General features: G+C 42.9%; 1 protein-coding gene across 1 annotated transcript in view; it reads left to right on the top strand.

Moving 5' to 3' along the window:
- Nucleotides 1-5,073, top strand: part of LOC147708856 (uncharacterized) — a 632,993-nt gene extending 627,920 nt beyond the window's left edge. Inside the window, exon 21 of the mRNA XM_086925786.1 lies at nt 3,210-5,073. Coding sequence (XP_086781912.1) covers nt 3,210-3,230 — 21 coding nt within the window. The 3' untranslated portion in view covers nt 3,231-5,073. The remainder of the gene's footprint in view (nt 1-3,209) is intronic.
- Nucleotides 5,074-15,831: the final 10,758 nt, after the last annotated feature.

The raw sequence follows: 15,831 nt of genomic DNA, 5'->3' as shown, positions 1-15,831 counted from the left end.
CGGGGTAGGTAAAGGCGCCCCTCGGACTATATTAGACCTGTTTGGCGCCTCCTCTACCCCCGTTATCACCCGTTTTGGCTCTGCACGTGGACTCAGGATGGGATGATTGCCCACACCCACTACATTCGTGCCTAAATTTGCACGATCCCTGGGGCCTGGTACATTTACCCCTGTTGAAGTTCCAACAAACCCCCCTTTTTCCTGAATTTCCGGCAGGCCTCGAGTAATTGTCGGTACCTGTACCTGATCGAAAGGGCGTCCCCGCATATTGGCGGTAGGATTCGCCAACGTTACTTCCCACCAATGGCACTTTCAACATACCAGTCTCCTTCATTTTATCCCAAGACACAGAATCATAACAATCCCAAGTTAAGCTTTTATCATGTTCTTTAGCCTTTCTAAACAGATTATCATAGCAGAACCAATGGTTACCCTCATGTGATACCGAGTACCCCATGATTCGAGACTGATAAATCGGCAATTCGTGCAGCAGATCGGGCCTTCGTTCCCCCAAGATCGATGTAAAGACCCCCCACGCTTTGCCCCAATTGCCAATATTTTCGTTCACCTTAAAGGCGGCCATTTTTGCGCGCCAAACACTCGGATGCATGAGATCCTTCTGGCCCTTAACATGCTCCATTTCATAGTGATCAGTAAGCAACGAGAAAATGTTTACATATTCTCCCGCCCATATCTTCTCCTTAATAGCCAAGGGAACATGCTGACCCACCCTTTCTCTACGAGAAGGTGCTGACTCATCCCTTGCAATCGGCAATGGCCGCTTACCTGAACCGGACGGCGTCTCTGCGACCGAACCTGTCCCCTGTGGCTTCTCTACTACCGCAGCCGGTGTGGATACCTTCGCTGCTTCCCGTGACTCACGCAGTTGCTTCATCAGCACCTGCGCGTCGACAGCCGTGGCGCCCTCACTATCTTTACCCAACCACGCTGCTAGTTGTGCTGCCAGCTCAGGCGGCATATCGTCCCCGGACACGGGGGTGACCACAACGGGAATCGGATTCCCTCCCTCCGGCACGGGGGTGGGTGCCTCTAGCGGGGCACTAGGGCCCGGGATGTCTTCCACAGCTCTCCCTCTCCTGGGCCTCTTGTTTTTCCCTCCCGGGGCTGCTCCCGCCAAAGGACGTTTCGGTCCCCCTTCCTCGTTTTCATCCATTCGCCTCTTTAACTCAGTCATCTCTTTCATAAGAACGCGCAGCATCTGGTCAGTAGTCATGCGCTTTCCCGCCTTCTTCGGCATTCTCCAACAGAGTATCTGGAAAACAAACAAGAAAGATTACAACGCTCAAAATTGGCTCTTCGTTCCGTCTCGAGCTCACGTGCAGCGAGGAGGTGCAGCTTCAGAGCACAGGAACAAGAGGATGCCTTCGGATCTTGCTTCTCCTTTTATCCGTCTTCAGGGCGGGCGTAAACCCGCCCCTGCCTGCCCCTAGGGCGTGGCCAGCCGCGTCAGTGTCTAGGCCAACCCACTCTAGGGCGGGAAAAGGCGCGCCCCGGCTACGCCGCTTCGGGCATACCAGCCGAGACTCGCCTCCCGCCCAAGATGGCTTCCCGGGGGGATCGTGGTACTCTGCCATACGTTCGGGGGGACCAAGTGGTCGCCCCTTTCCAAATGCAATGCACAAAATAAAAACCAGGTTAGGTAAATTCAATAAAAGCAATTTACAATTCGTAACGTTTCCTAATTAGAAAAACAATTTTGATAAAACTAATCACAGAGCTGCAGATAGTAACAGTTGATAGCGACCTCAAATAGTTAAGACCCTTTTTGTAAGAACAGGGACGAATGTCCCTTAAAATAGGCTTAATAAAACTAGCTCTTGGGTCTTTGTAGAGTGTGCAAAAAGCATAAGGTGCATTGTGCTCTGTTGGGCTACATTGTTACATGGACAGGGGGGAAGTCTCTCACACCAACCCCCCTGTTTCGAAAAATCCACAAGAAAGGGCAGTGTGCTTAAACGAAATCTAGTCATTAGAAAACATGAATGGACCTGGGTGGTAAAAGACAAATACAATTGTTGCTGATTTAAAAGTACACGATCCACTGTGTCACTGATCTGGTGAGACAAGCTTAAAACATTAAGATATGCGTTTTTAATGCCCATTTTCATATTGGGTTGAATAGACTCCGGGTTGTCATAAAAATCTTCAAGGCCTATCTTATAAAAAGTTTCTTTAACATAGCGTAACCACGGGACCGCCATTGCATTTTCAAGGTTCATACAGTCTCTTAGGATATCTCTTGAAAATAATAGGTCCTCTGAGGTCCAAATAAAAATGTACCCCATAGAAGTAAGGGGGCAATATGAATTCTGTCAGTCACGTAGTCAATACCCACCTCAAAATGACAGAATTGAGTGGGGGAACTACTGGGGACATACTGAAGCAGTCATGAAGAAAAGAAAGACATTTATGTAGCAAAGCTTAATGCAGAATTCAATAAACTATTACCAGATTATCTGGAAGATTTTATTTAATGAATATGAAGGTACATCTTTAATACGTTCTTTATAAATTATATTCATACCCAAAAACATTTTTTATGGCTCACCACTTTCAAATGTCACCAGCCACCACTGCAAATGACTACTTGCCAAAGTATAAAAATAAATTCAAGGTACATGTTTTGAATATGAGTGTTAGATTGCTTTTTGTTTTTACATACATTTGCATGGAGAAGAGGTAAACGAATTGACAAAACATAGATGAAAAATAATGTACATATCTACTTTCAAGGTTTACATTGTATTATAAGAGTATGGAGATCAGGCCAATGTTGTACATGGGAATAAATGGCTGGTTATCATTGGGATGTGTCAATCCCAAAGTAATCATGCCAGGCTTCCTTCTCTTCAGAGTTGACTAGTGTGAGTATATAGCGGCATTTATTCACTTGACTTCAATTGAGTTCTATCTTTCAAAAGCATGCCACATTGGCTGGAGGTAGTCGTCAACAGTTGAGGTTTGAGATAATCGTACTTGATAATTTTAACTTGAACCACTAACCAATCTATGGGTGGCAGCAGTGCACAGAATCAAAAATAATCCATCAGCATGACGGAATGAGAGTACACTGTTTAGGCTCCAAACTCACAATTGTTGTTTATGAAAAAAAAACTTCTCTTTAGATCGTTGTTTTAAAGTTAAATAATGTTTCTAATGTGCATTTATTTTGTTGTCTATCTTATTAGAAAGCAAAACTTGGAATGTAAATCTGAGAATGAAAAGAACATTGCTGAGGACAAACGACCAGCTGGGCCGAAACCATTATTCTGAAGTCAAAAAGGATGCAACATCTACAAGCTTGCAATGTTTTCATTCTGTTAACTTTTCTGGGTTATTGGTGTATAAATGTTAACAAATGCCCTTACCAAGCAACTTCAAGAGTTAAAGTCAGATGTACTGTCCTTATTCCCCAATAGAGTGCAACATTGCCGTTTTAAAGTTGTACCGGAGTTTGCCGCTTGTGCTCATCATTAAAGAACAAGTGTACCAGATACATTTCATCTGTATGATTGATCAGATCCTTGGTCAAGTTACTTATGAGAATAAGTAAATATAAGTGAATAAAAATCAATCGAATCTCATCAGTTATAGAAAACGCAGAAATAGCCTAAACGTGGCCATTTTTTTTTTTTAACAAAATGATTTTTAGAATTGTACCGATCATTAACCCAAAACATCTTTATAAAAATTGGCTCTTTGTTATGATGACAGATATGTTATATCGTAGTCCTGATTGAATGCCTTTCACAGGGACCTGAAAGAAAATAGTATACCTGTTGATTAAGACTGGAAATGTATGGTTCCGTGCTGGTAAATATACACTACATTACACTATAATAGACTACTCATGCGAAATGTTCTCTGCACGAAGAGCCTCATCATTGGGAATGTCCAGGATTATCACAAGACTGTTACCGTGGGGTGGGTATCATATGGACTATTTTTTTGCTGTCCCACATTGCTCTTGAAGACCTGACTAGGTTAAAAAATGTACATAAAATGTGAAATCTCACTAAATGTTTGTGCTTCCATTTGTCAACCAATTCATTAACAGGGTTGGGAATGTTTCACAGCACAGTGTGCAATGACACTCACATTTTTCTTGACTTCCCATCTTGTGGTAAATAATAAAATAGATTGAATACACTATTTTCAACATAGCATATTGATTCAATATGCAAATGACTACATTCTGGAATCAATTTAAAAACTTGATAGAGATATTGATGGTTGCTCTTAGTGCTATGTAATACATGTTCATAGTAATCCAGACTCCAAACAATAGCCTACTCCCTTCACATTAAAGGAGTACGGCCTGGTCAACATGTGAGAAACAAACAAAACCGAGGAAATCAGATTTTGTGGATCATGTTTTAGCATTTTAAATACTACAAGAAATAATTTTAATTAAAAAAAACATAAAAGAGAAAAATGTTGTGGTACTGATCTCAGAGCAGTGTAGTTAAAGGTTGCTTTACAAAAGCTATCAAGGCTTGCAACAAACTTTCTTCTCGACACAGTTCCTAATATTGGAGAGAATTATTTTGTTTAGCTTACAAAGGAGAATATTTCTTTGTAGTCTGCTTTACCTGCTTGAAGCAATTTTCTTTTGACATATTGTTTTGTCAGCAGGAAAAGCCCAATAAAGACCAGACCCAGAAACAGAGATCTGACAGAGCCAATTGTTATTTTTTTGGGAAAGAAAAGTAGCTGATTTACTGTCATTTAAATGAAGATAAAATGCAGTGTATAGAAAGAAAGCATATTATGGCACTACTAAGGGGCGTTTTGTATATTTGTACACTATGCTTTGTTGTATGTAAAGCAGCAGGAATACTCTTTTTTTATTCAACCTATGAAATACTAATGTAGCATGCCATATGTATTTGTTTTGTTACCCTACTGTTCTTTTCATTTCATCTGTATATTACCAGACTGCAATGAAGTAGTAGAGTATTTAAACAACAAAGGATAATCGCTAAGTGCAATAATGTATTTAGTGTTTTTATTTCATTATTTTTCGAATGTTCATTTTTTAAAAATAAACAGAATTACAAAACAATTAATGTAATGGCTTTTGGTATTTGCTGAACCCATTTGTGATTTAATTCTGTAACACACTTATAAATCATAGAAAGTTTAATGAAAAGGCGTAATCAGTGAACGCATGTAAAGTGGTTATTTTTAAGTCAACATGTTTGGTTAGGACATCAAAGTATAGTTTAGAACTTGTTTAAATAAATGGACACACAGGGTTTATTTACAATGTTGGGCGAACTTAAATTAGCCCGACACTGTCTCGGTCCTGGGACCGATCAACCTCTGGTTGGTGGTCCCAATCGCCTAATTAGGATGCGACCGAGCACTGTTTGTTCACATTCCACTTTCCCCATGGGAGCATGTATTACGGCTGTAAACCGGCCATAATACATGCTCCCGTAGGTAATTGGGAGGTTCTGTTCATCCCAGCACACGGTGGCAGGCACCTCAAAGTGCTTGGCACGGGCGCAGGTATCTTCTTTGGAAAAAGTTGTGCACGGGGCATAGTACTAGATATACCCTTAGTAACACTTACACCATGAATCTGATCTCTGTATACATAACACTAAACTGTGTATCTTTTTAGAAAACATTTTTTTTATTCAGTTATTTATTTTCCATTTTGTTATTTCATATTTTTCACAATAAATTATTTCACATTATAAAAACAACATGCAAACATGTACATAACAATTTCATCATGAATCTATTAATGTCTATGTCTTTCCCTATCTTTTGAGAAACCACAATTCTCAATTGGTATGTTATGGCCTAAGGAACATGAATATCTAGTATCGTAAATGGAAATAGTGCAAATATCGTACTAAAATGTTGGACAGAAAGATTATGTGTTAAGATATTATACATTACCAGATTGATGGTGTAAGACTGAACTATCTATTTCTAACTCTAAGTGGTCAAAAAATAAACCCTCTATATATACTAAAAAACGGGTGCAGGAATCAACAGGGGGCCCCCCTCGGCCTCAAACCAGACTCTGCACACACAAGGGGGCCTTGCTGGGGACCCACAAACACGCTTTTTGACATGGTTTCCGAGTCAGACAGGATGGTGTGGAAACCATGCTGGAAACTGTGCATTGTAATCCCAAGGGCAGAAAGGCCTGCCCTTTGGGATTACGAGCCGGTTCTGACTAGCTGATGGAGTCCTTGAGCCCGACGGAAGCCAGTCGGAATGACTGGCCCTGTTTAGTTTCCGACCGCCAGCATTGTAATGAGTGTAACGATGTGGCCCGGGAGACTCCGACCATCGGTTTGAGTTCCAAGCCACATTGTAATCGGCCCAACAGTGTCAATATTTTTATTAGGGAAACTGAACATTTGTATGTTCGTATGCCAAAATCAGTCTTTAGCAGGCTTATCTGGTTTGTATAGAGCTATATAATCCAGTAAAGATCTGTATAATCCAGTAAAGATCTGCTTTTTTGCAAAATGATTCAATGAATGAAACTTTTGGCTAGAACAGCTGCAGTGATCAACCCCCACTTGAATTGATTGATTAATGCCTCATTGCCCTCGCCAGTGTTCCTCCCTCCTGGAAGCAAGCGCTGATTATTCCCCTTCTCAAAAAGGCTTCCCTCGACCTATCTCTTTGCTCCCTGCAGTGGATATGGTCTGTGAGAAAATGGTCAATGAACAATGGACCACCTTTAGAACAGCATGGCCTCCTTCATCCTTCCCAATCGGGTTTCAGAGCTTCCTACAGTATGGAATCAGCATTGGTAGAAATCTCTGAGGTCATATATTAAACTTTGGATACTGGGGGCAGAGCAGCTTTTGTCCTGCTGGACCTGTTGGACGCTTTTGTTGGGCCTCACTCGCTACCCCTAGCCCGCCTGCAGAAGCTGGGCATCACTGTCTCTACCAGAAATTGGCAGAACTCTTTATTGGAAGCCAGAACACAAGAAGTCTTGATACCCCCATTTATGTCAAGTACACAGGAACTCCGGACTGGAGTTCCCCAGGGATCTGTTTTGAGCCCGCTGCTGTTCAACGTTTATATTTCACCCTTCATCCAGATGGCAGAGAACTTGGGCGAAAAGTCGTCGCATATGCTGTCGACACTTAGCTTCTGTTCACCTGGAAGAAACATGAGTCATCATCTTCCCATGTCAAAATCTATCTCACAGCAGTGTTAAATTGGCTCGCTACCGCCCAGCTTAAATGCAACGAGGATAAAACAGAGATGTTATTCTACCGCAATTTTCCCCCTCTCTTCTGGCACGCCATCTGGCCGTGGGAGTCTCCCAGGCCTTCCCCTCGGGCCTTCTGGTCAAGAACCTCGGGATTTGGTTTGACGAAAAGCTTTGTTTTAGAAGTCAAATTAACAAACTAACAGGAACATGCTTTGGCATACTAAATTTACTCCAAACATGTCTTCCTCTTCTCCCCTTAGAAGCAAAAGAAACGGTCACTAGAGCACTCATCACCTCCCAAATTGATTATGCCAATGCACTGTATGCCGGCCTGCCTTGTTACCGACTGGATAAACTACAGGAGGTCTAAAACTCTGCTGCTGAAATGCTTTTTTTAATTTCCCTAAAAGAATCAGTGTCAAACAGCACCTGCTACCCATGAAAGCCCGGGTCAAATTCAAAGCCCTGGTAACGGCTCATGCTACTCTTTACGATCTCAGTCCTGTCTATCTGAGGAAGTGCTTCCAGTTTCATGCCCCTAGCAGGCAACTGCGCTCTTCCAATATGCTGAGGGCAATCACCCCAAGATTCCATCTTAAAATGACAGGTGGCAGTTCCCTGGCCTAAACCGCTGCGGTGGCCTGGAACTCTCTCCCATTTGACCTACGCAGCCTACAGGATCCCAACCAATTTAGAAAGAGACTCAAAACATTCCTTTTTAACTGACTGTTTCTCCCCTTTTGCTGAGTCCTTTTCACTGCCTTTATGCTCTAGGGCTTGTGCCGGGAAACTCTTTTGAGTAGCTGTGCGCGTTATAATCTTTATTAGCATAACATAATTCAAAAAATCTTTTTCAGCACCTCAAATATTCCTAATGCAGTTAGGACCTCTACGTTGCACAGGAAATGCTCAATAAAAGTTATTGTGGGAGAAATATTACCTCTGTCATCCCTAGGAAAATAGTAGTACATCCTAGAGCAAGAAGGGATAGAAACACAGCTTGAAAGGGGAACAGAAGTAGATTTGGAGGTAACAGCAGTAACCCCATAGCTGGTAGCATACACAATTGTGAATGTGGAACCTTATCTCACCAATAACTTCCTTATTCACTACAAATAAATCCTATGATGAATTGTAAGGTATACTGGCCTGTTTCTGCAGTGAATACATTGCAGTGTATAACACACAAACACATTTAAACAATGCTACATACAAGAGCTTCTCAAGTTCCAAAGGCGGTGCAACGTCTCAGTACAAATAATTACCAGAATGTACATTCATCCACATTATCTTTAGAAGAAACACTTATTTCATTCATACTAACCGCAAGTCCACCCTACTCATGTCTTCCAAGCCCCAGGTAAACAACACCATCAGACGGCAAAGATTATCCGTAACCCTGGCTTTCATTAGAATACGCAACTTGTGCCAAAACAGTGGCAACAGGAATCTCATCCACCCTTTCCTCATTTAAACACATTATTTGAGCAGCATTCTTAAAAAAACTCTACCAACACATCTGCTTGGAAGAATTTTAAGCAACCATTACAAAATTCACCAGGTATGGTTCCTGTTACTCTACCTTCCACCTGAGCATGCAGATTCTTCACAGCTTTGTGGTTGCCATAGTGCTCATTAGTTTTGACTTCCGTATTCATAATACACTTCTTTGGTATAATTAAACCCCCAAGTTAGTTATAACTAACCTGTTTACCAAATCCACAACCACCTATTACACAAATTGGAAATGAGTACACATTTGTAGCACATCAAAGTGTCATCTTTTTTTAATCATCCTCTAATTCATAGGTGTTCCTTCAATTCTAGCTAAAGGCATTCTGGGTAGGTAAGTCCTATGCAAGAGTTTAATTGAATGAGTCAGAACCCTGTTTTTATTGTGAATTCCCTCAGGGACCTAAGCACCAACGTAAAATATGCAGAGATCATGAAGATGAAAACCTCTCCTTACTCTTACATACCGGTGCTCCAGAGATGATGGGGTCTTCTGACAAGAGGGAGACACATCACCCTAAAGTTAAGAGTATTCTTTTTATATATGAGGGATGTTGCCTTCTGAAGGAGTAGTTCAAGTAATACCCTGTCTTCCTTTGGGATTGAATCTACTTACCCTGTTTTTATGAGGTATGCATTTAATAAGGGTGTGACTTAGTTGTAAGAATTTAAAACCTCATTGACGGCCAGACCATATTCTTTTTTCATCTCTTCCCAGCCGAGCTTTCCTTATGCCAGATACCTGTCCTTTTTTGAAAATTCCTAAAGTGTTCCAGGTGTGAAATCCCACCAGCTCTCCTATGTCCCTCAATGTGTCGCTGTCCAACAGTGGTGGTGATTTCATAATAATCCCTTTCCATTTAAGGTGTTGCATAGTCCTGTCTCGAATTTTAGGTATAGTTTGCATGTGTTGTAGCATGGTCTCTATAGGCCCCTATCAATACAGGGTATCCTAGTCAATATCCGATCTGATAAATGGTTCCTCTAAGAGGAGTCATTCACAACTGTCATCTTTGTTGATCAGCAGTACTTTTGAAAGTCAGGGAGAGCTATACCCCCTTTATATATTTCCTGAGTAAGCTTGCACAAGGCTATCCTTGGTGCTTCCCAACCCACAGAATAGTTCAGATGTCTGCCTCCTTCACTTTTTTAAAACTTCTGGTGGAACCCATTATTTGTATTCTGGGGAGTGTAAACACATTTAGGGAGAACAGCCATTTTGAACAGTTACATTCTTCCCAGTAGGGGAAGTGGCCTAGTTCAGCTGTGAGTGGCATCATCTGTCAATCTATTAAGGACCATATACCAAGGGTACATTGTTAGGTTTTTTTACTCTGACGTCTGGTTCAGACGTCTATTGATATTGCTCCCAGTCTTAACTCATTTGATGCTGAGCATTGTGGTCCGGGGTCATATTGCTTTCCTTCCCATCACCAAGAAGAGTTCTACTTTGATACTTGTTCTGCCTCCTCCTTTGTGTTCATCTCGCTTAGGATATTGTCGTTGAAGACTGAGCTTCCCGGCCCTTGGAGCACCCCTGCACTTTTAGGACCCACACCTTCTGCATCAACTCTGGAGAATGAAGATACATAAGAGGGTGATTGAATAGATGCCTTTCAAGAGATGCCCTCAATGCCAGTCAAAATATTTCTGAGCAGAACTCAAATCTGCCTGTAATTTGTATCACTCCTCAGTTCACAACAACAATTGCTGCAACTCCTTCTCGGCCTTGAGGATCAAGAAAACTTCTAGGTAGTGGAGAGAAAGGCATTGAGCCCAATAACAAAATGTACTGCTAATCGGCCAAGATGACAGACATCTTTGGCGAAGCTAACCCATTCAGTGTAGAGGAGGAGAAATAAGACGTCTTATCTGATGTACCGGCCCATCAACCCAGTTCTATGGAGCCAAAAGTGAAGGAAGTCCACAAGGAGGAAGAGATGCTCAAAGACTTCCTATCTACCTCAGTCGACCCCAGACCTCATACCAATTCCTGTCCAAGACACATTAGAACAGTAGACACCCAGACTTCCACTCATATTTCCAAAGCACATAAGCAGCTGCATGTCAAGGCTGAGCCCTGGCCTCTAATCGGGCTCAGGTATCGAATCTCATTTGCAAGCCACCACAACCATCAGGTCTGTCGCCACTCTCAGGCTCTGGTCAGCACAGAGGTAAGGTGTGAGAGCCAACCAAAAGCCTCAACCCCCATCGGCCTTTGAGTATGACACCACGTGAGCACTGAAAGGTCAAAGCCAATAACTCTGTTAAAACTGAGGGCTCTATCGGTTCCAAAAAATCAGTATCAGCTACAAAACCATCCACAGCCAACTTTAAAAAGAGGCCCATCTTTGAGAAGCTCCTACAGGAGCTCAATGACAGACAGTGACTCATCATCATTGACCCCGCCATGGCCAAGATCTCTGACATTGCTTTCGAGGACATTCCAAGACTGCAAGTACTCCTCCTCCTTTATCCACTCCTCCACCATTTCTACCTCCTTCACCTCCAGCTCCTCCCTCAGCTCCTGCAACTCCTCCTCACCGATGATCCGAGTCTTATTCTAATTCAGGCAGCCTTAATCCCTACTGTCCAGCAGAGGACTTCAGGTCAGCCATCTACCTACAGCCCACAGACAGTACTTGGGAGGGCTATGATGTGGACCCATCAGGGCACTCAGGTGACACTCCACCATCTGATAAAGATAGCACGTGCATTTATACAGTGGGCAAAAGGGGGGCAATTGGTGCTATCACAGACCAGCACATTGCCAAATTTGGGGACCTGTTGTCTGAATACAACAGGGCCCAATGATAAGAAATGGAAACCTTGCTCAAAAATATCTCTGACCAATATCACAAGCAGGGAGAAGACATTGTCGAGGAGGGAAAAACTATTTGTAATGCCACCATACGTTGTGTGGTTGACTCAGCTGGTACAACTGCCAAGGGGTCAAACACTTGGGTGATCCTTCACCGTTACTCCTGGCAACATATTTCTTTCTGGTCTTAAACTAGAGTTTAAATATAAGGGTATACAGTTCCTAAGAGAATTAGTCGTAGTCAGGTCTGTGGAATAACCTCCAAGTGGAAGAAGTGCCCTCATACACCTTAAAGTTGTCATGCTTCATCATTTGGATGTGCTCTTCATCGGGCCAGCACTGCAATGCCGGACAGGCACCCGGGGATCTTTGGCGGAGTTCTTTTGGATAAAACCGTAACTAGAGTGCCAACTTCTCATCAACCTGCTGTTTGAATGAGAGACTCTCTTCAGCCACAGGTAATGAGATGGTGGAAAGGATAAAAAAGGACACAGCCACCACCAAAGTCATTGGTGCCCTTCAAGTACCACCCAGCAGGGGCCCCTTTCTGAGGTAACAGACAAAGGGGAAGTCAAGATCTATGTCCCCTGACCTGACAAAGTCATACCAACGAGAGCAACAGGCCTGTCAACAACAGGGAGGCAGGGGATATGCACAGGGCACCTTCAAGGGTAACAACTCCAAGGATCAAGGCAGAGGCACCCCCCGAAAGGAGCCTCTACCTCCAAACACAGTCTTGCCCCATATTTCTCCGGGTCACACTGCACTTGTCATGGATGCTCCTAGGATTTCTTCTTCACTGTGGGGGAGGGGAACCACCGGAGACCAGTGGGTTCCATCTATCACCAAGCACAGCTATTGCCTCAAGTTCACCTCAGCCCCACCAAATAGCCCACCCTGTACACACACCTTCAATCAGAACACCTCGCCCTACTACAAGAAGAGGTCCAGGCTCTACTACTCAAAGCAGCCATGTAGCTGTGCCCCCTCAACACTGGAGCAAAGGTGTCTACTCCCTCTACTTCCCCAACCCCCAAAAAAGGATGACTCACTCAGGCCAATCTTTGATGTCCCGTCTTTCAACAAAAACATCCTCTCCGAAAATTTTGACATGATCAACTTATAGGATGTCTTTTCTCTGTGGCAGCAACTTAATGGCCACACTAGACCTGAATCATGCCTTCTTTCACACTTCCATCCATCCTGTCCATCAAGGCTACCTTAGTTTCATGGTAAGTGGCCAGCACTATCATTTCAAAGTGTTACCCTTCAGAATCACCACAGCCCCAAGGGCCTTCACAACATGTCTAGTGGTGGTAGCTGTCCACCTCAGAAGTGTGGGACTCACATCTTCTCCTACTTAGATTACTAAAGGATCAAAAGTGAAGGTAAATGGGTGCCTAGCCCACACCTAAGCTACCATCTCCTAGCTCCACAGCTTGGGGTTTACAGTCAACTCCATTAAGTCCCACCTTCAGCCTCTCAGGTTCAACCCTTCCTGAGGTCAGTCATAAAGGCAGTCTTGGACAAAGCCTTCCTAAGCGATCAAAGGGTGGCAGCATTTCAGCAGTTACTGCTCCTTTCTCGGCCACTCTGTCCCCTCACAGTTATAACACTGATGCACCTCCAAGGCATGAAGGCCTCATGTATACATATGGTCCCTCAAGCAGGGCTTCATATGCATCCATTCCAAGAGTGGCTGTCAGCACAAGGGTCACAAGCAGAGGGTCACTGGGAATTTTCTAGTGTCAATAGGGGAAAGCACCCATTGCTCCCTGCAATGGTGAGACAGCACCAACATGTTGTGGGGCAGGTCCTTCTCAAATCAAGTTTCACAAGTAATCAGCATAATGGAAACGTTACTTAGTGAGTGGGGGTTCGACCTAAACAACATGACAGTCCAGGGTCTGTAGCCACCTCATCGAAGGTGTGTCCACATCGATCATCTAGATCTTTTAACCATAACCTTATCCCTCAAAGCTTTTCTCCAAGACATTCAGGGCAAAATACTCCTTGTGCAAATGTACAACAAGAGTGCCATGTTTTACCTGCAAAGGCAAGGTGGCACATACTCTCCTCAACTGCCAGCTCTAACAGAACAAATTTGGCATTGGTTGATTCACCACCGGATACATCTCATTGTAGTATCTCTCAGGGGGTGAAAACCAACTTTGCAGAGCTGGACGAGTCAACAAGTCCATGAGTTGAAACTCCTGCTTCCTTACTTTTTTTGTTGGGGGGTCCCAGGTATAGATCTCTTTTCCAGTTGCAAAAATGCTAAATGTCTACACCTTGCATCCAGGTTCCCACATCCTGTCTATGGGCAATGCTCTGAGGATGAGCTGGTCAAGGATCTGTGCGTACGCTTTTCCCCTTCTCCCACTTCTAGTGTATATGGTGAGGAAAATGCAACAAACATCCTTCACTGTCAACCTGCTGGCTCCCACGTAGGTCAGTCAACCATGTTTATCAACCATTCTAGAGATGTCTGTTTCTCTGCGCAAGAAGTACATGAAGCTCCCCTTCAGGTTGGACCTTCTCACACAAAATCAAGGCAGAGACAAGCACCTGGACTTCAAACAGCTTACCCTAATGATTTCGCTCCTGGGGGCCTAGAGTTTGGTCACATTAATTTGCCTTAAGAATGTGTGGACTTACGAAAGAAAGTTTATAGTCCCACCTCGCACACTTGTATGCCAACTGGAGGAGGTTTGTGCACTGCTATACCTTCGCCCCTTTCACACCAATGGTCAATAACATTATTCGCTATCTTTTGCACTTGCAGAAGTCATGCCTAGCCTATAATTCAATTCAACTCCATTTAGCCACTATATCTGCATATATGCAGCACAGGAGCATTCCTCACTGTTCAGATTTCTGTCATTAAAGCCTTAATGGAGGACCTTAAATGGATCATCCCACCCAGGAAACAACACTACTGACACTTGATGTCAAGTGTGCTCCTATGTATTACTTAAGACAGGACAATGGGCCAGATGAACAATGAGTAGGAACTGTTATTTCCAAATAATGAATTTATCTGAATCAGTATTTGGAAATCGCTATTCCTTTGATATGAAACTATTTGTTTCATATTTGCGATTCCTAGTGAATCGCAAATTGACCTACCTCATGAATATTAATGAGGTAGGCGTAGTTTGCGACCTATTAGGAATGCCTGCCATTAAAGGGAAGGTGGCCTGCTGAGGTCTGCAGAGACCATCGTCAGTGATTGCCTTTGAATAAAGTATTATTTTTGATAAAATGCATCCCATTTTACTTAAAGGAAAACGGGATGCGTTTCAACAAAAAAAACACGTTTTGTTTACATTTTTTAAGAGCAGGCAGTTTGGAACTGTGTTTACAACAGTCACATAGATGAAGGGGTTCCATGGGCACTCCATCCAACTTGTGAATGCATTTCAACCAACTTTGTGTTGGTGGTAAATTATCAAGGTTTTGCAACCACATTTCGGTCGCAAAACCTTGAGACATGACACAGGAAATTGCTATTTTGAAGAGACTCCCTAAACATGCCCCTTCCAAACTACACCCAAACTACATTTCTAGAGAATCGCAGTTTGGGTGTTTGTACATCAAGAAAAGCATTTTTGCTGTCGCAAACAATACGAATTTGCGATTCGGTCCATCAGCGACAGCAAAAAGTTCTTCTTACTCTTTTGCTGCTATACCTTTTCGCCTGTGCTAAGCTTTTTTTGGGCTATTTGGGGTAGTTTGGGCTTAAGCCCCTGTATGTTTTTGCCCACACAAGGTATCCAAGGCAAATTTGTGGCCTTTTCTTCCAACATCATGGGAATTTTAAGGGTACCAAGGGTTTGTGAATTCCCCTGGAGGGAACCCAGAAATGTGGTCAAAATACAGATACATTTTTTTTTAAATGGGGGAAAAGTGCTGCAAAAGAAAGCGTCTGTTTTTTCCTGAAAATTGTATCAACAAAGGGTTGGTGGTGCTGAAATCACCATTTTCCCAGCATTCAGGGACAGGCAGACTTTTGTCAGAAAACCAACATTTTCTACACAGTGTTGGCATTTTAATGGGCCTATTTTTCTAACTTTTTGTGCTTTTAACCTCCTTCCAGTTAGTGGTAGGAATGGGTGATAAAGCAATAATGGATACCGGAAGGCTAAACATTTCTGAGAAGTAGACAAAATTCTGAATCTATCAAGGGGTCATATGTGTAGATCCTTCAAGTTTTATTAAATAAAAACTAACAGTTGAAAGTAAATATTGAAAATGAGATGAAAATAGCCATTTGTGC

Source organism: Lissotriton vulgaris, chromosome 6, assembly GCF_964263255.1.
Source record: "Lissotriton vulgaris chromosome 6, aLisVul1.2, whole genome shotgun sequence".
Classification (NCBI taxonomy): domain Eukaryota; kingdom Metazoa; phylum Chordata; class Amphibia; order Caudata; family Salamandridae; genus Lissotriton; species Lissotriton vulgaris.
This window is presented reverse-complemented; position numbering and strand designations above follow the sequence as displayed.